The sequence below is a fragment of the Poromitra crassiceps genome (genome assembly GCF_964638095.1).
Source record: "Poromitra crassiceps genome assembly, chromosome: 2".
In the NCBI taxonomy this organism is placed as follows: Eukaryota; Metazoa; Chordata; class Actinopteri; order Beryciformes; family Melamphaidae; genus Poromitra; species Poromitra crassiceps.
Genome location: NC_139624.1, coordinates 81,473,871 through 81,501,113, shown reverse-complemented (window position 1 = coordinate 81,501,113; position 27,243 = coordinate 81,473,871). Strand labels below are relative to the sequence as shown.

General features: G+C 41.1%; 2 protein-coding genes across 3 annotated transcripts in view; both read left to right on the top strand.

The window, feature by feature from the left end:
- The window catches only part of cpsf6 (cleavage and polyadenylation specific factor 6), a 44,027-nt gene extending 25,043 nt beyond the window's left edge, over positions 1–18,984 (top strand). Inside the window, exons 7-11 of one of the 2 annotated variants that reach the window (XM_083653792.1) lie at positions 3,859–4,363; positions 4,784–4,899; positions 5,756–5,909; positions 6,216–6,426; positions 18,391–18,984. In XM_083653792.1, coding sequence (XP_083509918.1) covers positions 3,859–4,363; positions 4,784–4,899; positions 5,756–5,909; positions 6,216–6,402 — 962 coding nt within the window. In that variant the 3' untranslated portion in view covers positions 6,403–6,426; positions 18,391–18,984. Of the gene's footprint in view, positions 1–3,858; positions 4,364–4,783; positions 4,900–5,755; positions 5,910–6,212; positions 6,427–18,390 lie in introns of both variants that reach the window. The other variant, XM_083653791.1, reaches the window with a different exon arrangement.
- A 3,552-nt stretch (positions 18,985–22,536) lies between these two features.
- On the top strand, positions 22,537–26,309 carry yeats4 (YEATS domain containing 4). Its single transcript, XM_083653994.1, has 7 exons — positions 22,537–22,759; positions 22,991–23,110; positions 23,550–23,616; positions 24,088–24,182; positions 24,294–24,383; positions 25,123–25,210; positions 25,598–26,309. Exons 1-7 carry the CDS (start codon positions 22,709–22,711, stop codon positions 25,765–25,767), a joined length of 681 nt encoding a protein of 226 aa, XP_083510120.1. The 5' UTR covers positions 22,537–22,708; the 3' UTR covers positions 25,768–26,309.
- Positions 26,310–27,243: the final 934 nt, after the last annotated feature.

Genomic DNA, 27,243 nt, shown 5'->3' with positions numbered 1-27,243 from the left:
TCCGCTACGCTCTATATTCTGACTGCTGTTGGCACATGCAATAATGTGCTTTCAATTGAAAAAAGTATGAGGAAAAACAAGCCTTGAAAGTAGGGTTGTGCAATGGGGACAAAATCATTACTATTGGTGCGTTCACAAAATATTTAATGAGATTTTTGATAAATAATCATCGTTAATGTGGATATAATGACTAACTGGCTAAAGGCAAATAAGAGAACGGCGAGAACAGTCTGATAAATTCTGAAAATTACATCACTTTACTGCGGAGTCCTGCACCGGGTCGGGGTTCCGCGGGGCCCCGCCGGGTACCCGTAAAAAAACGCGGGGGCCGGGTAAAAAGGGGGGGGTGTCTGGCAGCTGGTCTGACTCGACGAGGAGAAAAGTTGCTGATGCACGTTTTCCGCTTTGTTTACATAACCGGCATCGTTTCAAGTATGCGCATACTGTGCAATGTGTGACGCTATATGGACTGCACAAAACATTCAAAACTCAGCTGCGGTCAAGGTGATTGATTGGAGACAATACGAGTCGGACAGATAATATAGTAGGCTAACGTTAGCCTCCACTACAGTCAAACATACACACTGGCTGTTTTCATAGCAACAGGCAACAACATGTCATGGATGGATAGCGTGAAAGTTAGGGGTGGGAATCACCAGATGCCCACGATACGATACTAAAACGATACTTGAGTCACGATACGATAGTATTGCGATATCGCCGATATTGCGATTTCTTACTTTTTCAACTGCGAATGATGTCCCCAAAGGAAAACTTTGTCAACATCTAGTTTATATAAGAACAATTTTCCAGTCTGTACATCTGACTTCAACCATTTTATTGCAGCAACATTGTCAAGTAGACAGACCAACAACTTTCATAAAGTCATGTCATATTTGCATGCACCTGACAAACTGAACTGTTTGTTACAGTCTACTTACAGTCCACCTTAACTGGATGTGTGTGTGGACTACTGTACTTAGGTAGTTTTTGAACAATGCAACTTCACTTCACTTGCACAAAACATCTTGTGCAGCCCATTCAGTAACTGGGGAATTTGTAAATTACTGTTATGACAAAACTGTTACTGTTAAAACAAAATGAAAACATGCTACCCTTTGTTTACTGCTGGCCTTGGAACTAAAGTTTATAGTAGCCCGGTGGCCTGGCCTGCAAAAAAAAAAAATATATATATATACGGTATATATATACCGTATATATATATATATATATATATATATATATTTTGGCAATATCGATACAATATCGTCAGGCAAAATATCGCGATACTTTTTTTTTTTTTTTTTTTTTACCTTTATTTATACAGGTACAGGTACAGATACTATGGTGTATCGATTTTTCCCCCCACCCCTAGTGAAAGTGGAGAGGTCTCATCCCAACGTGGATTTACATTCCTCCAACAGCAATCATAAAGGCAGTATGGATTGGAAATAGCTGGTAAGTCACTTTGCTGTAACTGTCTGTGGCTGATAGCAGAGCTATCCAGCTGGTTAGTGAGCTAGCAGCTGCTAAAAGCTAATTAACGTACATCAGCTGACGAGTCTTGGCCAGAAAGACTTCTGTTCGCCTCCCGTGTGAAACGGTGGCAGTTTCGTTAGGTTCACTACAAAATGTTTGCACTGCAGATTAACGGTTATATGCGGTTCCGGATCGGAGCGCGGGTCTCATGTCTGCGTGGCGGGGTGGGGTGGGTTGCGGTACTGATTGATCATATTTGTGGGTTCGCGGAGCGGGGTCGGTACTGCACGGTACTGCCCGGTTCCGGGCGGAACCGGGTCTTGAAAATCAGACCCGCGCAGGACTCTGCTTTACTGTAATGCAGCCTTTAAAACCAGGAAATGACATTTATGCCATATCACGATATTAAGATGTTCAAAATCTAAGTCTCATTTCATATCGATGGCCGAGCCCTACTTGAAAGCATTGAAAGGAGAGGCTTCTGGTTCAGGTTGAAAGTCAACATATTCTCCACTTAAGACAAGCCAGTAGTGTCTCTTCTTGCCTTCTGATTTCATTAACAGCATCATTTTTGGCCTTATTCATTTCAGTTCTTACCTGCTTTCTCACTTTTACTCTTATGTATCCTAGTTGGTTCCCTCTTTTTGGCTGCCTCTATTGCTATTCCTTCCTTGCCTGTATTCCCTCACTGCACCATCTTTCCCCACTTTCCTGCTTTCTCTATTCTCTGATGTTTGCTTTCTTGTGGTTGACTTGCCTTTTCGAGTGCTACTGGAACCCTAAGCCTTAGGGTTCCCACATGACAAAAAATGTGAAACATGACAACTAGTTTTCCAGTCAATTAAAATACATGGAAAATGGCAAGATAATTAAAAACTTAAAGGACGGCTTTACCGTGGGGAATATGAATATATATCAATCTCACGCCCCTAAGGTTTTAGAATCCGTTGAAATATTTTGAAATTGGAGCTTCACTGCCTGACCTATCAGGCATCTCTCACATTTTTAGGGAAGCCGGATGACGCGTTACGTGTCACCCGGCTTCCCTCCCCGCTTGCGGAACTCGAGCGCCTATGAACTACAAGTCTTGTGAGCCATGGTCCCGCCTCTAGAGGTCCTCCACGCCCCTTCAGAGCTCTCGACGAAAAGCAAAAGGCAGCCATCTTGTTCACCCGCATAGCATACTGTAGCTAGGTTAGCTTCCCATAGTTCCTTGCAAAGAGACCATTATCTCGGGAACGGAAGCACTAATCGACACGGGACTGGCGGCATTGGAAAGCTCGTCAAATTTTACATCTAGTAGTAGGTGAGTTGAAGTAACGAAATCAACGCTGAGCAATGTACCCATTTTTACACATTTTTACAGAAAATAGTTACAACATCAGATGCGCGTAACCCCTACGAAAATGCCTTAAAATGCATGAATTTTTTTTTATGAAGACATCTCCCGACATATATACTACCGTTTACATTTGGTGCAATTTGGAGGCAATTTTATTTTCGATTTATTTCTTCTTCTTTGTATCTTTTATTGTCGAAGCCTTCTTCTTCTTCTTCTTCTTTGAGTTTTATGGCGGTTGGCAAACATATATGTGCATTACCGCCACCTACTGGAGTTTGATATCAGCCAAATGCCTGAGGGGTGGGCATGAAAACGAAGGCCACGCGAGCCCAGTGCATTGTGGGAAATGTAGTATTTCGGGTCCCCGCACCCGCCCCTCCCCTCCACCACCCCCCCCCCTCCACACAGAGTGGATTTCTGGTGATATCTCTGGCGTGAAACAACCAATTTCAAAAATTTCAACGGATTCGAAAACCTTAGGGGCGTGATATTTAATATATATTCATATTCCCCACGGTAAAGCCGGCCTTTAAATAAATGTGGTGGAGAAAGCCATGCACTCTAAAAATGTATTTAAAAAATCATTTCAAAGCTCTCAAAAAGGCTTTTCCCAAAGGAGCATTTCTGACATTGCTAATAGTGATGACCTCCCTAAAATTGACTGCTGTTTAATATTTTAGCACCTACAAATTAAGTTTAATCAAAGTCTTAATTTCTTAATGTTCTGCTTTTTAAAGTAGAGTGAGAATTTCTTTGACCTCTGACAGAAAGGTGCTTTCATAAAGTGGCCATAAATAAGTGCTGTAACAGTTGTGACTGCATCCCAAAATTCACCCGCTACTTTTGCTTAAAATGTTCAGAATTGAAAACAACATCCAAATAATTGTTTGTTACCAGCAGCAGTGGCTGGTACCATGACTATGCTAGTGGTAATGTCTGACCTGACTGTAACACTGAGTGAAAGTAAAGTTCACCAGTTCTTGAGTTGAATCATTCACCTCTGGCCTGTGTTTTCTGTTTGTTTTCCCTGTTTTTAGGTGGGATGCAGGGCCCCCCTCGCCCCCCGCTCGGTCCCCCTGGCCCACCCGGCCCTCCAGGTCCGCCTCCCCCTGGTCAAGGCCTCCCCCCTCCCCTCTCTGGACCCCCCAATCGTGGCGACCGTGGCCCCCATCCTCCCCCTGTCCTCTTCCCTGGTCAGTTTGGCCAGCCGCCCATGGGACCGCTGGGCCCCCCCGGCCCCCCTCCCCCTGGTTACGGCCCTCCTCCTGGTCCCCCACCCCCTCAACAGGGCCCGCCACCCCCAGGACCCTTCCCTCCTCGACCCCCAGGCCCCCTTGGGCCCCCCATGGCTCTGGCTCCTCCTCCCCACATGCCAGGCCCCCCGCCTGGTGGACCTCCACCGGCTCCCCATGTCAACCCAGCCTTCTTCCCCCCACCTGGCAACAACAACATGCCTCCCAACGACAGCCGAGGACCCCCCGGACCAAACGATCCATACGGACGCCCGCCACCCTATGAGAGAGACTACGGCCCTGGAGGGCGGTAAGGATGGATGGATGATTTACAAGAGAACCTTTTTTTAATTAATAGGTTATACCAAAAGAGAAGAATGTATGTAGTAGAAGTATGGCAAAGGTGAAATATGATTATGGTAATACTGGTGATGGCAATAAGCAAAGTTACAAACTGCTACAAGTGGAACTTAAGGAAGAATGTTTTTCATCTTTTGGCCAAGCGGTAAAGTCTTCTGTGTCCTTGGAAAATCAATTGTCGTTTTTTTCTTGCCTTTGTCCTTAAAAGTTCAACGTGAGTTTCACAGTGAGGTTAACAACAATAATAATAATTTGATTTGTATAGCGCTTTTCAAGGTTTTCAAAGACGCTTCACAGCAAGAGGCAAATCATTTAAAACATCAAATCACCAGCAGAAAGGTGAAATGACCCAGCATCTTGATCTTTTCAGGGAGATGGAGCCGTCGCGGACCCCGCTGAGCGAGGCAGAGTTTGAGGAGATCATGAACAGGAACAGAGCCATCTCCTCCAGCGCCATATCTCGAGCGGTGTCCGACGCCAGCGCAGGTAACACACACACACTGAGACACAACACAGGTAACACACTGAGACCACACACACTGAGACACGACACAGATGCAGACCATGGGAATGCATATAGATAGATAGCTTTATTTGTGCCGCAGGAAATTTGGTTTCACAGTCAGTACATGTTTCAGAAGCATAGGTGGTCACATCATACAGCTTCATAACATCCACCATAACATCCACCATAACATCCATCCCCCTTCACTTGTATCCCAGTACTGTAAGGTCTGGATCCTTCACAAGGTCAGCGGGGCATTTTGTTTCACGGTGGCTATTGCTGACCCGGAAGTAGATTACTCCTACCTTTATCATTTTTAGACTTTTAGATTTTTGTTTTCAAGCAACAACAATTTTTTTTATAAACTTTTAATATTTTTTTGGATGAGAATGTAACATATATTCCAAATATGTGACCAGTTTATTAACGCCTATTTGGACATTTTTAACTAGCAGTGAGGAGCGTTGGCTGTGACCAGACTAGCTAGTATCTGTTGTCAACCCCTACTGGCAGTGAGAAAACACTGTTGACGTGCTTTTGTAACTAACGTTATGCCGACGGGGTACAGCCATTGGCTCCTCGCAGCAGTAACGCTATGAGCATGTCGCTGAAGTTGGCCACACTCGCCGCAGTGTAGCTGCTGAATGTTTGGCAAACTTAATTCATAGTTTATAGTTTATCGATGTTTACAATGCAACCGGGCGGCTAACGCTGACCCGTAAGAACAAATACAATTGCGTCTGACAAGGAAGAAAAATGGTGGGCGGGGCAACATAAGGTGAATAGTGACCTTGGTGACAGCCATCAGTCTGATAAAGTCTTTCTCTCTCTGTCCAGCTGACTATGGCAGTGCTATAGAGACCTTGGTGACAGCCATCAGTCTGATAAAGCAGTCTAAAGTGTCGGCTGATGATCGCTGTAAGGTCCTCATCAGTTCCCTGCAGGACTGTCTCCACGGCATCGAGTCAAAGAGCTACGGCTCTGTCTCCAGGTGAGAAGTAAAGCAGGGCCCAGACCTGCTTACCTGTACGCATTTTGTGGAGCCGCTCCACATTTTGATATCAGAGTATTTATACTGTTGTTTAAACCTGTTTGTGAAAACCTGCTAAAAGAGGCCTACTGTTTTAGTTCTGTTTTTTTATATAACATGGGGGGACAATTTTGAAATGCAGGATGGCAGAGGGCTGAAATTTGGCATGGAGGTGAAGTGTGTCTGAAGCCAGCCTCTGTGGATAGAGAGGATACTCCGATAGCCAGAATACAACCCAATGATGTTTGTCTTTGTTTGTGCCAGCAGACGTGAACGGTCCAGGGAACGTGACCACAGCCGGTCCAGGGAGAAGAGCCGGCGCCACAAATCACGCAGTCGCGAGCGGCATGAGGACTATTACCGAGAACGCAGCCGGGAGCGTGACCGCCACCGGGAGAGGGACCGCGATCGAGACCGGGAGAGAGAGCGGGAGAGGGAGTACCGACACCGCTAGACCACAGGGAAGAAGAGGAGAGAGGTGTGTATCAATATTAAATGTTTATTTTCATTTTGATTTCTTCTGTTCTGTCAGTTTCTCTCTCCTGTCTTTTTTTATCACTACTTTCATGTCCCAGACCTGGGCAGAGTCAGGCTGGTCCAGGCACAGCTAAACTAAACTTCAGGGCAAGAGGAGAGACCACCAGTCTTCAGCCTCAAAAAGTCCTCTTTTGATTGCTCATCTCCTCTCTCCTCCTCACCAAGATTCGTTGGTTTTGAGCCTCTAGCGGCCGGAACACACATCTTGCGTGTGCGTGGCGTCTGCGTGGCGTGTGCGTGCTTGCTGCGGCTGGCACGCCCGTGGCATCCACACAGGCAGCGTGGCTGGGGCGGCAGCAGCTGCTGCGCTGCTGCCTGTCTCCCAACTATCTTCCTATAGAGTTTACCATTTATTAAATTTGCTATAAACAATACAATGATGATTTTAACTGAAGATCGCTTGGGCTCACTTCAGAATCGAGGCAGTATGATTTGTGTGTGTGTGTGTGTGGTGGGGAGGGGAGGAATGAAGCCACGTTGTAGCCTATCTGGTTTTTCAGAGGGCAGGAGAACTGTAGCTGTGAGCTCAGCTCATCCTCTCGTCTCAAATCAAAACGAGCCTTGATTGGCAACCAGAGTCAAAAAAAATATGCCGCAAATTCGCCCAGAGAAATAAACACGGAAGTGTTGTGAGAATTTTATTGTTGATATAAAAGGGAATATGCTCTCAATTGTATAACGTTGTAATTTAGGATGTTACCTGAACGCAACACAGGTGGTTACAGCCAATGACATGCACGGAAAACGTATGTATGTGTGTGTGTGTCTCTGACCCAGTGTCAGTGTCAATAAACAGCACCATGGGAGAAGAACCACTTCTTGCTGCTGCTCTGGGAGTGCACGCGAGAACTGCTGCATTAACCCACTCTGCTAACAGTTATTATGTCTGCTTTGAAAATAGTGCTTGTATGATATGATTATGAACAGAAATAGGTCATTTTTAATGTGGATTTCTGTAGAGACGCTAGAGACACGCGCGCGGAAAACTGAAAAAATAGGCTTTGGTTCTATTCTCTAGATGACGCGCGTCTCATGCTCGCAAGACACGCGCCTGAGACGCGCGTCTGATGCCGGTGGTGTGGCTGCTGTAACCTGTTAACATGGGAACCGAAATGAAAACGCCACGCAGACGCCACGCAGACGCACAGCACACGCAAGATGTGTGTTCCGGCCGTAGTAGAGCAGTGTTTCTCAACTGGAGGATCACAACCCAACAGTGAGGCACCAGACTTTTTGAAATGGACGTGTTCCACAAAAAATGTGATGTAGTGAGGATGCAGGTTTGCATTATTGTTTTATCCTCCAGTATTATACGGGAAACCCCAGAGGGAAAATGTTTTCTTTGCAGTCAAGATCAAGTTAAACTTGCTGTGTGCCAATTAATGCATTGGCTTCCTGGCAAACCTTGTGAAATTTCAAAGGAGAGAAGAGGTAAGCAATGAAAGACTTTTGAGACTCAGTCCTTTCATGGTTTCAGGTAGGTGTAAGGTAAGTATGCTCTCATGTTTTTTTGTTTTTTTTATCACTGATCTGCTGATTTTATTTGTGTGTGTGTGTGTGTGTGTGTGTGTGTGTGTGTGTGTGTGTGTGTGTGTCTGTCTGTCTGTCTGTCTGTCTGTCTGTCTGTCTGTCTCATGTGTGCTTTGCTGCTTTGTATAAAGGGACCTTGTAAGAGTTTGTATCTATACTCTAATTTTATATCGTCTCTCCAAAAATCGGGGGGTGGGGGGGTACGTTCCAAAATTCAGCAGTCACCCACTCTGTTTTTGCTCGCTTTTATCAGCCAAGTAGAATTTCAGAGTAGAATGTGATGCACTTATGCAAGGCTGGTAATCACCACCAACCAAATGCCGGGAAATGGATTGGATTGTAACCATCCATCATTTAGAGGTCCCGTGCTAATCTTAAAATCTATTTGACTGGTAAAAGAGGGGAAATGACTGGTAAATTTGGGTATTACTATTTACCAGCGATTTTGGCCAGTAGACAAAAAAGTTTTCTCTGGCATATGTGAGGTAATGTTTTCTCTTAAGTGTATTTGACAGTGACTTGGTTTGTCAGTGTGCTTCTGTGAATGGTTGGTTGAATGATTGTCAGCTTTCAGATGTCATAGTATTCCACAGTAACTTGTCACAGTACTTAGACTAACATAACATTTTGTGACAGTACAGACGGAGTATTTTGCCTTGATGCTTGTTCCGTATATTCAAAGTAAATTGTATTTTTAGAAAATATATGCCAAAGCTCAACTACATTTTTTAAATTGAGCAACACATTACATGTTCGATTCATTGAAAAAAGTTTGTAGAACTCTACTGTACATCTGTTGTTTTTTTAGAAAACTAGTATTTGATTGGAATACTTGAACCAATCTCAAAGTTTGTGGTTACTGCTTTAACTCCATGTAGTAATTTCTGCACTGAGACCAAAAATATTAGCATTGTCTTGAGTACTGATGTAGCTTTTTTGAGAGCCCCAAATCAATTTGGATACTTTTGTTTTGAAAACCTCCCAAATGTATTAGCCATTTTGTGTATACATTGCCATCGACTTTTTATCTGATACCTTATCTTGAATATCATTGACATTTTATAAGAGCAATTGAGAATTGACTATCAAACCATGTCAATATTTGATGGTTTTTTGCACAAAGAAAAACAATTGACAATGTGATTAATGCTACATGTACATGTCAGTAATATAGATTAACAATCTGTGTTTTTGTGTAGTTGAGTATTGTTATTATAGAGTGTTGCTCATTTTGCTGCCATTATACCTCAAGTCAAAGGGGTTGAAGTGAAGTTAAAACAAAAATATTTATGCCACTTTATACCATTGTCCTCTCATACCTTATTCTGGATCATAATGTGAGTCCAAAATCTTTCAAATCTAAGTGAGCTGCCTGGTTCAATGCAACCTATAAAAAAACACACACACAAATCTAACAATGATCTCAGTGACGACTTTAAAATGCAAATTTAAATTAAAGTGAAAATGCAAATTAAAACTCAATGATTTTCATTTTCAAAACGAACATATGGGGTGATTTGACATTGACTGTGATACATATGGAGGGTCTGAAATAATCATTATTTCCCGTAGTTCTTTTTGTGCTTCTCATCTTGTATGTATTTCAGAAATGATTACACAGTACAGTAGATCAAGGAAATAAGCATGGCGTTCCAATCGTTCAATAGGATCAAACTTGGGTCAATTACTAATTAAAATCCACTGAAAAACATTGATTTGCTTGGCCCTGCCTAGAGAGAAAGATGGGCGGGATGCATATTTTTCTTTTTTAATTGGTTCTGTTCCAGATAAGTCCACCACAGATACCAAATTGAATCCATTTTAAATAGTAAATCGACCCAGGTTGGCTGGAGATCGGAACAAAATAGTTTCCCAGTGTCTTGCTTCATGGATTTGACAGCCAGTTGTGATTTTGTTGGCTTGTTGGTGTTTTTCAAATAGTAAAAGGTTTGTAGGATGGCTTTTCTTCTGTGAGTGAAACTAAACTTTAGCTTGTATAGAGTCATTATTTAAGGTACCAGCTTGTCTCTTGAATGTCATGTTTTGCTTACAAATGACATGTAGATGAATACATTTCCGGCCAATGTTGTAATATTTACTGGTGTTTCTCATGGTCATTTAGCGTTTCACAAAGCATTTGATATGATCTTTGTGTTGAGATGCTTTGCCCCATCGTGTTACTTGCGTGTAGATATTTGATAACATGGTAAATCATGACCATTTTTGGAATTGCAATTGAGTATCAGTGTTGAACGTTTTTGTGTTGTCGTGAGGTCTTTCCCACCCAAGGCCATGTAGAAATGATGTTATGTACGAACCTTGGAGAGATTGAGTTAAAGGAGTAGGCCCCTTATTGTGCATTGTTTTACACAGCTTCTCTTGCTCTTCTAAAATGGCTAGTTGAACAGTAGCATGACAAACTTGAATTGCTCTTCTGTTTACAGATGAGTGGCCCTGCAGCAACGTTCTACCTTCACACTTCTCCCCAACTAATATCTCAAGAGAAGTTCCTTAGTCTCATCACAGAGAAGAGAAGTTCCTTAGTCTCATCACAGAGAAGAGAAGTTCCTTAGTCTCATCACAGAGAAGAGAAGTTCCTTAGTCTCATCACAGAGAAGAGAAGTTCCTTAGTCTCATCACAGAGAAGAGAAGTTCCTTAGTCTCATCACAGAGAAGAGAAGTTCCTTAGTCTCATCACAGAGAAGAGAAGTTCCTTAGTCTCATCACAGAGAAGAGAAGTTCCTTAGTCTCATCACAGAGAAGAGAAGTTCCTTAGTCTCATCACAGAGAAGATCAATTCCTTAGTCTCATCACAGAGAAGAGAAGTTCCTTAGTCTCATCACAGAGAAGAGAAGTTCCTTAGTCTCATCACAGAGAAGAGAAGTTCCTTAGTCTCATCACAGAGAAGAGAAGTTCCTTAGTCTCATCACAGAGAAGAGAAGTTCCTTAGTCTCATCACAGAGAAGTTCCTTAGTCTCATCACAGAGAAGAGAAGTTCCTTAGTCTCATCACAGAGAAGAGAAGTTCCTTAGTCTCATCACAGAGAAGAGAAGTTCCTTAGTCTCATCACAGAGAAGAGAAGTTCCTTAGTCTCATCACAGAGAAGGTAGAAAACAGCCTTGTAAGTAAGTGGACTCTGGTTGAAGAGAATCAATCGAGGATTTTATTTACAACACAAGTGTGAGGTGAACTTGAGCTTAAATGAATTTTGTTCACTCTTGCTATCACTCCTCCACAATTTCTTAACCTAGCAGTGCACACACAGAGCATGGAATAGATCCTATATATTCAAACTTTTCTATACATTCGTTTCATGATTAGTGGCCAATTGTATCCAAATAAGTTTGTATAGTGCTTTACTTTACTAGCTGGGGTGTTGTCTTAGCTTGTGGAGTTGCTGCAGGAATACTGTTTGCCATTCGGTGACAAAAGCACAATGGATTGTGTGTCCTTGAGCTAGCTACTTTGAAAGCAAGAGAACCATTGTAAAAGAAGGTAAATGGATGTCTTGTTATTCCTTAGACAACCCTTCAAATGGTGGCTATAGTGTAGAATCATGCTAATCTCCGTCAGCCAACTTTAGCTAAGTTGATCTATACTCTGTTCCAAGTTCATTCTGCCATTGCTACAAAGCAACAGTAAGAATAAGGCGTGCGTGTCCACCGGGAACCTCTTTACAACACAGACTTCTTGTAAAGTTTCCAGTGCAAAGGATGTGAGCAGTAGATGGCTTCTAAATATTTGAACTTAGCAATAGAGCACCGTTTTCAACAGTAGTGAAGTAGCCGCAGCATTAGCCACAACTAGCACTTTCACATGCATCTCTTTAGCTCTGTTAGAGAAGAGGTCCCCAGTGGACACCAGGCCCAACAATTTTATAATATGATCTTGCGGTGTGAATGAAATGAAAGAGAATATGGAAGTAGAGAAAAATGTTCATTGTAACATTTTAATGCCAAACATGGCCATTCTGTAAAACTTGTCTTTTCCTGTACATGCAATTGGTCTGATATCACAGAGCATGTTTTGATCAGGATTGAGTCCCAAATATATTGCTGGTATTCATGATGATGATGCTGTCCGTGCCATGTTTCTTGTGTCCACAGATATGTTTTAACACTATTTTATCTGTTCATATAGCCATGGGGGAGCGCACTGTGTTTGTACCATGCAGAAATGATTTTATGACGCTCTCTCTCCAGTCTGTCTGTAGGTGTGTGTGTGCTGGGGATCGCAGCTCTGATGTCCTGATCAAACCAGCATTAATCTTTGCTCATGTCAAACCTGGGTCAAACGGGCTTTAGAATCCTTCAGTGAAGCACACACTATGCGATCAATAAAAACTGCTTCTCGTGTTCCAAGAAACCATAGCATCGCAATTTATTTGGCCCTGAGGGATGGCCTGAAGTCAAGATGTACAATATTAAGCAGTAAATTATGTTCTTCCCCTGTTATGTTTAGAATTACCTTAAATTCATAGGACATTACATTAAACAAATTAGCAATGTCCATATACAAAATTAATGGTAAATGTGTAGGTTCTAAGGTTGTTATGTGGTGTGTACTTTGTGGCAGGTGAACTCAATAAGAAATAATTCAATGTCTAAAAAGGATTTGATGGACTGTTTGACCCTGGTTTGTCTGTAGCTTGTTCTGTTGCCATGCTGTATTGATACACTGCTACACACCACAATGTTTTCTATGAACCACCCACCAGTAGTCACAGCAGCTAGATTATACATTTCTATAACCATAATGGTTTCCTTACATGATTTAAAAATGATGGAATTTTTTGGCCCCGCATGATTGGACAATAGTGTAAAAATATAATGCAATGATAGAATGATAAAATCTGCCCATTACCTCAAGTTCAAATGATTCCCATTGCAATTGTACTGGATGTTGTAGTCCAGAGTTGAAATAGTTCTGAGGGATGGGTGCGACTGCGTCTTTGTGTTGGTATTGTCTGATTCACTTAAATGTTCATGTCTTCAACCATGCACCATTTAATACCAAAACCTTTCTATGGCCCGTACTTAACCAATTTAAACAAGTATTTCTGTTTTTGGCCCATGCAAAGTCAGACTCTATACCACAATAATTTGTCTTGGTTTGTCTTAACTGTGTAAATACAAATTCAACTTGGCATCTCTGCACCATCTAAGCAAAACCTTGTCACAAACACAAAGTTAATCCTAGGTTGTAAAGGTATTCTTTCTGTTTGGGGGTGGGGGGAACAACTGTACCTGGTGGATGGGCTGAGAGGGTTTTAAATGAGGAAACTAAGTCACTGTACATTGTTGACAAGTCTACTTCAAAACAGTCTGTTAGCATTTGTACCGGTAGTTATGATGAAGATGCTGCCTTTACATTGACCTGTGTTTTGCATGATGGACTTATCTTTTCCATTGAACAGTAGAATTATTTGGGTTATACACTGAACTGTGTTGACCAGACTCTGGAGGTTACCTTAAAGCGCCTTTGCACTACAATGATTGTTTTCTCCATTCTCAATCTATGTAACAATCGTGTTATGCTTAGAAACCCCACCACTGGACTGTTGTGGCAAATTCTCAATTGTGGTGGTGGTAGATGCGTCCCATTGTCTTTGTAGTTGGTTAGTACAGTCACTCTTGCTTGTGTGGTGCTTAATTGACTGAAAACAAATTTGTTACAGTTTAGTTTGTATTGCCCCTCCCATGCACCATTTCCTCAAATGATACATCGACATTATGATTTTTAGTGAGCAGTTTTCCTTCAGAAGGCATTTATTGCAAAGTTTGGGAGCTGGATTGTCGTTTGGCTTTTCAGTCAGCCGAAAGATAGCATGTTATTGTGATAACTAAAATTCATTTCAAAAGATCATTTATGTCAACAAAAACCAAGGAATTTAGAACATTTAAATTTATTTCAATTATCTAGCGCTTTAAAAGCGAGCAGGTTTTGCACCACCAAAGTGCTTCACAGTGACAAAAGACTTAAGAGAAAGTAAAGGACAAATGGGGTGGAGCAACTCTTAGAGAACTGCTATTGGCAGGAAAAAAAGCATTTTAATAGTTCTCACGCCTTCACAATAACAGTCATTCACTAGCATGAACTTTGCAAAATACCTACTTTGATCTCTTGGCTAGTTTCAGTGTAGGGGACGTACCTATGTAATGATTTAGTTTCAGTGTAGGGACGTACCTATGTAATGATTTAGTTTCAGTGTAGGGACGTACCTATGTAATGATTTAGTTTCAGTGTAGGGACGTACCTATGTAATGATTTAGTTTCAGTGTAGGGACGTACCTATGTAATGATTTAGTTTCAGTGTAGGGACGTACCTATGTAATGATTTAGTTTCAGTGTAGGGACGTACCTATGTAATGATTTAGTTTCAGTGTAGGGACGTACCTATGTAATGATTTAGTTTCAGTGTAGGGACATCACGTACCTATGTAATGATTTCACTCTGTATGCAAGAGTTGGTCTTACCCCCCTAAAATGTGTAACTAATCAGAGGCTACATTTCATATTTTGTCAAATCGGACCCCGGTAAGCCGGTCACACGACGAAGCTGAACCCAAGAATTACTTTTCTTTTCTTTTAGTTCAAATACCTGGGTATGCAGTGCACCTATTTAATAATGTATGCAAAACAAATCACAACAATCTAATTTATTTAGTTTTTCACACTTTCACATCGAAAGTTCATTTTTCAAGATTTCATTGATAGCAGTAATTTACAGTTTGCTGACGTCACCCAGTACTATCAAATTTCTACCCCATTTCAACCAATCATATCACGACATGCAGCTGTCAATCAAATCTTCATTTCTGGATCATTTTCTCTTCCAAATTGAGTCGAAAATACCGCCTAGTGCCTGTCATCTGGCAGAATTCCTATCCCATAAACTAACTACTAACTTGGCCAATTGTTAGAAACATGGATAAAAACTATAATCTCTAAGAATGCAAAGAAATGTAACTGGCTCGTTAAAACGTGCATTCCAGGGATATCGTTATAGCAGCGATAATGGCGCGCGCATCCGAGAGCTTGGTTGTCGGGGGTCACACTTCAGAGATTCCAGGCCGACGTGCTGCACTCTCCGCTCGGCAACACAAAGGCAGCTGGCTGCCTGCGGGTCGCTGAGCTCCACTCAGCTACTCAGCCTCCCGTCAAAAGGCTCTTCCCGAGGGGAGTGCCACAACACACTGAATCGCACTCGATTTGGAGGCGGAACACGCCAGGATTGGCCAAAGCCCAATCCAGTCCCCAAAATTGTCAACTAAAATCATCGACATGATACTATGACCCGCCTCTCAACCTGTCATCTTAGACAAACTATGTTTTCAGTCTGAAACGGACTCATTATGCACGTGACAAACAGGTTCAGTTCGACTTTAAGTTACAGCGGACAAAGAGACAATCTCATCCGGACTTTGATGACTCGGAATTTTCAGATTCAGATTTGTATTTACTCTAGACTAGGGATGCACCGATATCGGGTCAGATACTGTGCTCATTGACTGTACCTCGTACTCGTCCGATACTGACACAACGGGCCGCACCCAATACCACTTTAACGAGACGTTAAAGCAACAGGTTCACAGCATTGCAGAGAAGCTTGGTTGTTCACTATAGCAGGGCGTTTTGCATGGAAAAAGCTGCGGTCTACCTGGAGAAATAAAAAGTTATCAGAGGTCAGTAATCACCTGCAGCCACAAAGCCCCTCGCTCGCCCATTCACTCACTGTGCTAGCTTGCAGTTAGCTGTTAGCCTGCACACTGCAGCTAGTCTCGCTTACCCAGACATATCTCCAAACTTCGTTTTACACTGCAGCTACAACACAAATGCTAAACATTAACTTAATTACCTGAAAACTGTCAAGACAAGAAGACCGCCCAAATGACGAAGTCCTTGCCCTTCAGCCCAACTGCTGACAAAACCTTCTGGCTGACTTGCGGGTTAACTCTTCGGTTAGGTTTGCTCTTCTAGCAGAAAATTCATTGTTGTGGAACAAGCAAAGGCTTATCAGATATTTGGCAAGGGAATAGCTTGCACAGCTCCAGGTCTTAAGCAGCTCAATCGGTGCAGGTTGCAGGGAGATCACAGTAACAGAGGTAGGCAACAGCACTCGAATTAGAGTAAATCTTGAGTTTTTTTATTAAGGGCAAAACAGACGCGTTTCAGCCTTAGGCCATTTGGTACACTGATGATGGCCTAAGGCTGAAACGCGTCTGTTTTGCCCTTAATAAAAAAACTCAAGATTTACTCTAATTCGAGTGCTGTTGCCTACCTCTGTTACTGTTATCAGATATTTGCAATGGATGTCCTGTATAATCCATACTGCCTTTCAGTAATGTAAATTCACTGATTACAACCATAGACTCTATTTCCCCACTGGCCCGTTGTACTGTATTCAGGCTTCTCCTTGTAAGATTTACAAGTTTTCAGAGTGGTGAGCAGCAATAGCCAAAGAGATCTGGCTCAGGAGCAGTGTGAACATCAAACAATACACAGTCTAGCAAGACATTTTGATTGGATTTGATTTGGACTTCATTGGTCAGACTTTACAGTTTGTTTAACACTTGGCAGAACAGATGGCACATGCCTCTGTTTCCATGACCATGATCTACTCCAAATTCAGCACCCAGCCCTATAGTTTATTTTTTGTTTTTGGTACAGATCTACTGTGACACGTGTCACAGTCACATTTAATGTTTGTTTACATGAGAGCACTGCAGGGTATCCTAACCAAATCCAAGTGAAAGATCTTTAATGTAGCCTACATCTTTGGCACATTTAGGTGTGCGCACGACTACATCGGCAAGACAAGTACAGGAAAGGATGAGCTCCTTTCCTGTATTTTCTTGTCTTGTGAGCGGTGCAGAGCTCTTAGGTTTTGGACTATCATGTAGTGTGTAGGGCTCGAGGTGCATAGCCCCTTGTTTTGGGATGCACATGTCAACCAAAAGACATTGCTTTGTGGTAGTTTATTTGAAAACTGCAGGGTAAAGTGCTTGCTGTCACCTACGATTTAGAACTATGGTAGTTGGTGACCGTTCATCAAAGATGTGCCGTCTTGTCGGCTAAGACCCGGTAGGCTATCTTAGCTAAATTACAGCAGCCTTCTACAGCGGCCTTTTTTAGTGACTTTTTTTTTTTTTTTTTTGTAAGCCAAATATTGTATGTTACTAGTTATCTTTACAACCGAAGAAGTGTATTCTGTCCTAAATGAAAAAGTACTAAACTGCCATCACATGTCCCATAAGTTGCATTTACATATTATGTATGTATAATAAGAACCACCTGGCCTCTATTTTCACACACACAAAAACTGTAGTATTTACAAACTTGCCTTCTGTTAAATTAATTCGATTATTTAAGCATAGCTTGGTGTTAATCCCCCAAATTGTGTGTGCAATGTTGTAGCAATAACTTGCCAAACCATGACCCCAAAACTGAGCTACACAGTGAAATTAGTTTGCATAATTTTTGCTGAACCATTTTCCTTTATAAAATAGAGGTTCAAACACACCACAAACAAAATCTTAGTCTATTATCTTCATTCCATCCTTGAATGTGGAATCCAAATCACACTATAGACGATTCAACAGTAAAAAATAAAAAAGACCAAGACCAAAATGTCCCAAGTCTTTGGATATAATTTGCATATATAGACAGGATTCTCTGTCAAAAATGCTTCATTATAATATAACCACAAGTAAAATAGATTTACTGAATAGGCATATTCCATATACCATGCCGCTATCATAGGAACAGTGATGAAAACAAATGGAATTGTTGAATTTTGCATGGCACATTTAAATGCCATTGGGTATAGGTGGAGACTAAACTGAATATAGTCATTTGTTAAAGTGTGGACATTTTGCAGATGTCTCTTTTGCTTCTCAGATTTCTGCTGTTCAAGTTTGCATGACATGTTTCTCTGTGTGTGTCTCTGCCAGGGTTGGGGGCAATACGCAGTCAACTCAACATGTAAAGACAAACTGCAATTCTTGTACCAATAACAGTGCATTCATGATGTTATTTAGTAATAGGCTGGACTGTTTCCCAGATTGCATGTTTTTCGATGTACAATAGTTTGTCTAATTGGAGGTGGGCATTTTCCTTCATTATTTGTGCACTTTGTTCCTCTCCCGATCACACACCCTTTGTGCAGTATTGTCAAAAGTGTCCAGTAGTTGAACTTGGAGGATCTTACCACCTCTCCTGCATTGATTGAGTTGAAGGTGAATTGAGCCCAGCCCTGGTGTCCACTACGTATGTGTAGTCGAGAGGTTTAATGGTGAAAAAGAAAAATGAGCAAAGTGTTGACTGTTGGGCTGCCTCGAAACCAAACTCCACCCTTCGTTTTGACACCTTTCAGCTAACGAGGATCAAGGCAGGATGGAAGGAAAACAAGCAACACCGCCCCACCCTGCATGACCGGACTGGACTGCAACCTCGGCCACCAGCTCTTCCTCAATCTCACCTCTCCTCCACAAATCTTCTGTCTGTCCATCTTGTCTGCCTGGCTAGGAACAGTGGATGGAAGGCCCTCACCTGTGTAAGGCTATGTTATTATCAAAACATCTATACTCATGGTAACTAAAGATGGGAAAAAAAAACTTTCCGACAAGCTCTTTTATTTTTGTTTTATTTGATATGAAAAAGATGATTTTGTGTGATGCTTTTTCGCAACGTAACGAGGAGATTTAATGGCCTGCACGATCCGCAACATAAGACACACCCGACATGACATCCCGTTTTCTTTTTTCTTTTATTCTTTGCTCGCTGTACTGTGTACATTTGTCAGTTTAGGAATCGTTGTTTTTATAGGGTACCTGTTTTTGATCTTTTCTCCCCACCCCCTCTTGTTTCCATTTATTCTTTTCATGGTTAGGATAGTGTTTGTAAATGTCTCTGCTTTTGATGATAAAAACTAAATTAGATTGTGTTGTAATAAAAAAGGTTTACTGAGGTCCACTCTGCATTTGATGAATTCCTCTACATATTTGGCTCATTGATATTAAATGTACATGTTGTACTGCAAATCATGTTTCATATTGAAATTGTCTCCTTTGAGATCACCTTTTAGCGATCCGTGTTACTGTAAGGGCCTGTTAGTGATCAAATTGACCGCCATTCACAAATGCCTGTTTTTCTTTTTCTTTTTTGTTTTCCCCTCAAATTCACAATACTTTTTCAAGGGAAAATTGTCATACTTTGAGTCATGGCTAATCGTGTTAACCAGCAGTCATGATTCATTGCAAAACTTTTCTTTCCCCCTGTTAATGTGAAATGCATTGTTAGACTTGATGCACTTCCCATCAAGCAAGCATTTTCAAAATTTAAATTGACTTTTCACCCCAAAATCAAAAATACATATTTTTCCTCTTACCTGTGCTCCGATTTATTCAGCTACATTGTTTCTGTGAGTTGCCGAGTTTTGGAGATGTCTGCGTTCTCTTGAATACAATGGAACTGTTCCTAAACTGCTCACAAGGTCTGTGGATTATCTTGAGTAACCGGGGTCATGATTTCTGGAAAGAGATATTGCTGTTGAGTTGTTCAATGTTTGTATTTTATTTTATTTTATTTTATTTTATTTATTTTATTTTTTTGTGCTTTGAACACAAGCCGAGTGCCATCCACTTCCATTTTATTTGAGAGAAAGCAGGCATCATGTGGCCGATATCTCAAGAACTAGCCAACTCACACTAAAACGATCTAGATGGATAAATAGGACTACAGGTAAGAGAGGGATTTTTTTTTATTGTGCTTGTATTCCATGACTCCATCCATATCTCACATTAACATAAGGCATAAAATCAGCACAATTTGATTATGCATTTCCATTATATAATGATGGTGTAAAAAAAGAAAAGTTGGGGGTTAATAGACCCAACTCTTCATCGGGTTTTCCCCAAACCATTTGTATATGATGAGTTTAACACAAGTTGTTATAGATATTTTTGTCTACAGTTACAAAGAAAGGAGAAAACATTGCCACCAGAGCCTGACCAGGGTGTTGGTAGTTTGCACTTGGCAAGTGTTTTACCTCATTTCCTCTTCTCACAACACTGTCAAGTCTTGAGGTCTAATATGGTAATGTATCATTGATGGGGCTGGGCGATAGTCAAAAAATGTATTGATATAAAACATTTCATATCAGTTGATATTGATCATTTTTAATTACCTATTTTTAATAATTAACCACTATAAGTTACACAATTAAAAACCCAAATTGAGTTGCAGCTGTGTAATAAATTACAGTGGGAACTTTAGGATTTTCTGATTGGTTGTGACACTCGTGGCATGCTCCATTATCAAGGGACATATCGATATATATTGAACTATTTTCTTATTGTATTGATGAATTGTCTATCGCTGATATATTTATTGCCCAGCCCTAGTCATGGAGTCTGTCTTGCATGGAGAATACCCATTTTGGTTCAAAAAGAGCTTTGCTTGTCGCAGTGCCAACTGTTCTTAACCTCAATGTCACTGCCATCTGCTGAAAACCTAAATCGGTCTTACTTGCATGACAGCTCCGATAGTTGTTTGTCTTGGGTGAGCTTCCTGATACTTCAAGGATACATGGTTGTCTGGCAAAAATATCCCCCCGTCCGAGAAAATGTTGCTTTTGGAAATGAATGCTTTTCATCAGTAATATGTTATAATCTTTACTTTCCTCTGAAGAATTTTGTTTTCACAAGGGGGATGTATGTAATGTGTTAAGATGAGGGATGTCGTCCCCACTCAATTCATGCTTAGAAGAATAACTTTCCCAGCATTGTAGAAACCACTGATTAAGCTTAATTGTTTTATATGACCATGAAACTAAACCCAGTAAAAGCGTAACAAAACAAAATGTAAAGTGATGTTATACACAATTGAAGGGAGAAAAAAGGAGATGGGCAGTTATCTTCATGAAGAACCAAGTTCTGGTGCAATCTGCTTTTATTCAGTAGTGAAATAAATCAAAAACTTTCAAAACAATGAATTTGGCAATGTTAATGCAGTTTAATAAGATGACTGACTGTTGTCCAACAAAATAGTAACTGTTGAGGCTGTGTGGCTGCCTTAATGTGACTTAACTCCACAGCGCTGAAGGTAAGTGTTTTCAGATCCAGCCCCTGCAGAGGAAGAAACCTCTGGGAAGCAGAGGGAAACTGGCTGGCTTTCCTGCTCTTCACCATTTCTACTACAATTATCCCTCTCAGAGTCAGGGATGTAATATAGATAATTGTTAAAATATCTCCCCAGTATTTTGCTTCTCTTTGGACCGAGTGCTGTATGAGTTTTCACCAGCGATACCCTGCTCAACCAACATGCCATAACATTATACATTGTTTAAGCCACTGTGGCCCAAATCTCAATCTGTTATATATTCAAATGTAAAAAAAAAAAAAAAAAACTACATCTATACTATACTACAGCTGTTAGTACAGTGAAGGAGGCAATGGCTGGATACAAAAGTAACTGCTCCGGTTAGTATATATATATATTTCCAGTCTAGCTTCAGTTTTCATTGGGGATTCCTGTGACTGTTTCCAGCTTTGTCATCACAATAGCTGAATGAAATATGATAATAATTACTATGGTCCTCTGGAAATAAAGATTTAATCAATTCAGTCTTTTGGTCTGGTGGTTTTCCTTCATGTGCATTACGATGTGTATGTAGGTTATAATCAGTGTTTCCTTACAAAATGTAATTGCAGCATTGTAGTTTAATTTGAAAGTAAAAAGTTACTTTACACTATTGCTGTCTAGAGTAACTACTACTACTTTTGCATTACATTCAAAATAACTGCAGAAGCAGAATGACACCGCTTTGAACCATCCTGAAAATGATTTTAAATCGTCAAAAAATGTTAACTGCATAAAAACACAATTTGATTAGGAAATGTATCTTTATAAACAAATAAAAAAATGTGCTTTGAAGTAACTTGATTTGTAACTTGTTACTTAAAGTAGGCTAACTATTACTAAAATCCTATTGTGATAAGTTATATTACTCAGCCTACTGCAAAAAATAAATTACGCCATGTTACTTTTGTAATGAGTTACCCCCAACACTGGTTATATAATAGCAAATGAGTAGAGACACGGGAGGTCAACTGGAGCAGGCCTCCAAGGGGTCTGTTGCGTTGCGTAGCCTGGGAATGTGGGGATATATAGCCTACTTTATAGCCAGTTAAGTACATTATTGGCCACTGTTTAAGTTTTATTTTTTATTATTTTCAATAGAAAAACCTCAATCTAAAAATATAATTGTAGTGGTCAGCGGTCAGCATTTCATGTTTGTGTAGAAAGAACTGTGAAATACATTCATATAATAAAAGAGCAGTGCACGTTTGCAAAAGTAGTTTTTCCTAATTGTGGTTTATTTACATTGGGGAAAACGATAAAAGAAACTGGAAAAAAGAGCCCGTGTCCTTCAGAGAGTGGAACCTTTGTATCCGCATCCCTGACGAACTCGGACAAGTAAACACGTAACACAAATCTGTACTTCCTGTGCTTGTTTGGCAAGTGGCGGTTTGAAATATACCGTATATTTACCGTATGTTTTAAATGAATCGCTGGCCCTGTAAAGTCCCGTTTTGATGCTTCAATGGCAAGCTTATTGGATGTTGAAACACATTTGTACAAGAAACCCCCTCTAGAGTAAACGACGGGTTTCACTTTCTTTCTACTGTACTATGTTCAAAAAGATGGCTGAATTTGGTCCAGATTCCGGGGGGCGAGTCAAGGTACGATAACAGCCTCGTTTGTTTTTATCGATTTCCCTTAACAGTTCACTGAAATCGTGTTCAAACTGCTGCCTCGTTTAACGTTGTGTTTGAGCTAGAATTTAATATTTTCTTTCCCTTCTTGGAAAGTAAATTTGACTGCTGGCGGCAAACGCTTGCCTTGCATTTATTGCTAAGTTGATACGAATAATAATTCGTATTGTTGTTATGTCTTCTCTCTGTGGCCTGCAGGGTATAACCATTGTGAAGCCTATTGTCTTTGGGAACGTTGCCCGCTACTTTGGGAAGAAGAGAGAGGAAGATGGGCACACACATCAGTGGTCTGTCTATGTGAAACCTTACAGAAACGAGGTAAGTCATCTAATCTAATTCTGTTTAAAAACAAACGTTTAGGCCATAACAGTAGTGGTGTAAGGTATTCTGGGCTGGCACAACTTCAGTCACTAACATGGTGCATAGAATGGACAGGTAACTGGGAAAGAGGAAAGACAGCAACATTTTGAGTACTAGAACAAAGATTAGTTGAAACTGACACATTCCAGCTCAAGGCCTTGGCCAGAGACTGCCAGGGTTTAACTGTAACTTGGTTAATATCGGAGTGAGATTTCTGTTTCTAACCTAATGGGAAAAGTAGATAATTATCAAAACCACTGCATGCAAAACATTTTAGATCTGTCCTCTGTTTTGGAATAACAGGCTATAAGAAGCTATAGATATTTTTTGAAAGAGAAACTGCCCTTGTCATGTGGCTCTATACATAACACATACCGATAACACAGTTTCCTTCTAGGATATGTCTGCCTATGTGAAGAAGATCCAGTTTAAGCTGCATGAGAGTTATGGTAACCCACTGAGAGGTGCGTTGGCATTCACATCACAAACATGAGATGAGGAAGTGTGTGTGTGTGTGTGTGTGTGTGTGTGTGTGTGTGTGTCAGGGATGCAGACTAGTCCGTCACCTTTTTTAACCCAAAAAAGGCCACTTAATTGAATGATTTTGCGTGTTTTTGTGGCTGCCCTGGTATCTGTCACCTTTTTCACTCTCCATGAGTTTGTATCCCGTCTGTGTGTGTGTGTGTGTGTGTGTCCATCCGTCCCTGCATATCTTTCTGTATCCCTGAGACTTTTTCTTTTTAGTTAGAAGAGATTTGTTGTTTCTTGTGGCCTCTACATGTCTTGTGTAAAAAAATATGAAGAAAAGTGAGCGGAAAACCTGAATGGAAATTGATCGTCCTTCCATTTATCACTACTCCACCATAGCTTGACTCCCTTTAATACCACAGACAGGCTGCGGGAGTTATGACTGTTTTTCTGTCTGTGCCTTCCAGTGGTGACTAAGCCTCCCTACGAGATTACAGAGACGGGCTGGGGAGAGTTTGAGATCATCATCAAGATTTTCTTCATTGACCCCAACGAGAGACCTGTGAGAGCTGCCAGCCACACACAATCTATACTTTTATAGTGAGATTTGACCTCCCGGTATGTGCTTACGTGTGTGTGTGTGTGTGTGTGTGTGTGTGTGTGTGTGTTTTAGGTGACTCTGTACCACCTGTTGAAGCTGTTCCAGTCAGACTCTAGTGCCATGCCAAAGAAGACTGTGGTCTCTGAATTCTATGATGAAATGGTACGACAGTCCTAACTTACTAACACAGTACCTCTCTGACCAGTGTTGTAGTCCAGTCAGACTCAAGTCATTTTCAGGACTTGTGACTCGACTTGGACACGAGCATTCATGCATTCTGACACAGAAGTTTGTAGACCAGGACTTGGATGTGTTAACCCCCCCCCGCCACCCACCAATAGGCCCTAATAATTCGGCATAAGATCAATGTCATTTTTTTATTTCTTGCAAGGGCAGGTACGTGTGTTCCACCTAGGTGTGGATTCACGCTCATGTTCAGTAACTCCGGACTCGGACTCAGGTAAGGTGGACTCGACTCGTCGAATCGGACTCTTCTTTGGTGACTCGGAGCCGAACACTGGGGACTCAGTCGAGACTCGACTCGGACTCGAGATATAGTGACTTGACTACAACACTGGCTCTGACCTTTACACCTTACTGTAAATACTACGCCTTATTGCTATTCTGCAGCAATGTCTAGATTCCTCTTTGCTGAAAATAAATAGTAGGCCTATTATTTATCACATTCTAGTTATGTTTACATTACTATTCACTGTTAATGGTAGAACCTATTAGTCATTAGCAATGACAGCATTACACTTTGCTGTTATGGTAGCGATTGAAACATTGGCCTCAAAGTCAAGTCTATTTCTAGAGCATAAAAAAACCATGATTGTCACAGTACTTTACAGAAAATCAGTGGCATGGCTACAGCTGACTGCTGTGTTTCCTTTCTTCTCAGATCTTCCAGGATCCTACAGCCATGATGCAGCAGCTGCTGACCACGTCGAGACAGCTCACCCTGGGAGCATACAAGCACGAGACGGAGTGTATGTCCATGCACAAAGACAGCGTCAATTAGAAACAACCAAGACTAAGTTCATGTAAAACCACGGCAAAACCATCCAGGAATGTGACAGAATAACCACTGTGCTTTATTAGATTGAGGAGCACCTCAATAAGAGGCAGGCTCTGTGTGCACATTCATGCATGTGTCGTGCTTTTTGTGCCATGCACAGTGCATACGCTTTGCACTGTTTAGGCAACTCTGTGCTGCCTGCCTGCCACAGCACTCTGGTGGTAACAAGTGGAGTTTTTAAAGTCAGTGGTGTAGTTTCACTCATTCCAATCATGCATACAGTATGTCAATGTGTAAGCCGTGGATTACATACTTACTTTTCTTCTCGTATGTCTGTTATGCCTGCCTGTGTCTGTAGTTAGTGAGCTGGAGCAGAGGACCAGGGAGAAGCTGGAAGCAGCGAAGAAGAGAACCAGCCAGGAGATCACAGAGCTGAAGGACAAACTCAAGGCCAGCAGAGAAAACATCAACCACCTGAAGACAGAGATCAGGAGACTGGAGGAGGATGGAGACCACAAGGAACACTGAGACACACACACCAGGGATGTGATCATACAATGTTTTGTTTTTTCAATTTTCATTTTTTGGACACAGAACTAATTTTCTCATGGCTAGTAGAGAATGTTTCCTACATTTTTGTGTTTTCCTGACTACATCCCTGATACAGAAAACACGCAGAAGCTCAAAGATGACCTCAAGATGGATATTAGAAAAAATCTGTTTAAGAAAGAAACAATCTTTAAAAAGAAAATAACATCGAAGCGAGACAGACTGTCACGACAACCCCCCCTTCCTCAGCTCCCTTCTACCCAAACAATTAGTTGGCTGTGATGTAAACCTAAAAATACCTATGAATTGTTCCTGTGATCTTCAGATTTTTTTCTTTCTTTTTTAGTCTAAGGCATTTTGTTCAGTGGAGCTTTCCATTGGGAAGAAAGGGTGATCCTTGGGTGAAAACCGTCTAGTGATCCCACTCGACCAACATCACATTTTTTTAAGACAGTTGTGAAGTGAAAAGCTTGTTTTTTTTATGTGATCCTGTTGTCTTTTTACATATAAAGTTAATGTGATTTAAATGCTCGTGTTTTCTTCTATGTCGACTCTAGAGGCATGGTGAGAGTTGCAGGTCCAACTCTTTCACCGTCCTGAACCACCAATGCATTTCCTGAGTTGTAATGAAAGGGCATAGGCTACATCTGTACTAGAGACTATAGTCTAGGGAAAATAAGGTTTGACCTTAAACTAATTGCAACATAATTTATTTTCACATTTTTATGTTCATATTGATGCCCGAAACACTGTAGTAAAAATCCCAGAAAATCCCATTAGTGGAAGTATGTTAAAATGAAGTTTTTTCAAAATGGCTGCCATTATTAAAATTTTGGCCCTATCTTGACTCCAACTAGACCTAGAATTACAAATTTGGTGTCTATTTCCACATTTTTGGGAGCAAGGAATCCACAGAAATGGTTGTTGAGTCTCTAAGTAGAACAGATTTTTATTTTCTCATGTAAGTAGGCTATGTAGTCGTAATACAACATGGCATTTCTCACAATGTTAGCTACAACTTCGTATTTGTTAATCATACACATTTTGGGTGATACCCACTACCCTTGAGCATATTGAGGTGATTGCCATTGAAAAAAAAGTTTGTTGTTTCATATTTCCAATTACAAATGTGTTCCGGTAATGAATTTATTCCCTCACAGTGTCTCTAAAAGTGTCTGGAAATACATAAAAAATGAGCACATCTATCTATCTAAGGGAGCTAGGGCTCTGTTTGTCTGTCTGTCCCACTGATGACATCAGTGATGTCATAAATCCACTCACACACACACACATGTCTCAGTGATGATGTCATCAGTGATGTCATAAATTGTGACACACTCAGTGATGTAAGAGGCATTGTGATATCATCAGTCATGTCATAAGAGGTTGTGATGTCATAAAAGCAATGTGACATCATCAGTGATGTCATAAGAGCAAAATCAAGTCCCAGGGGCA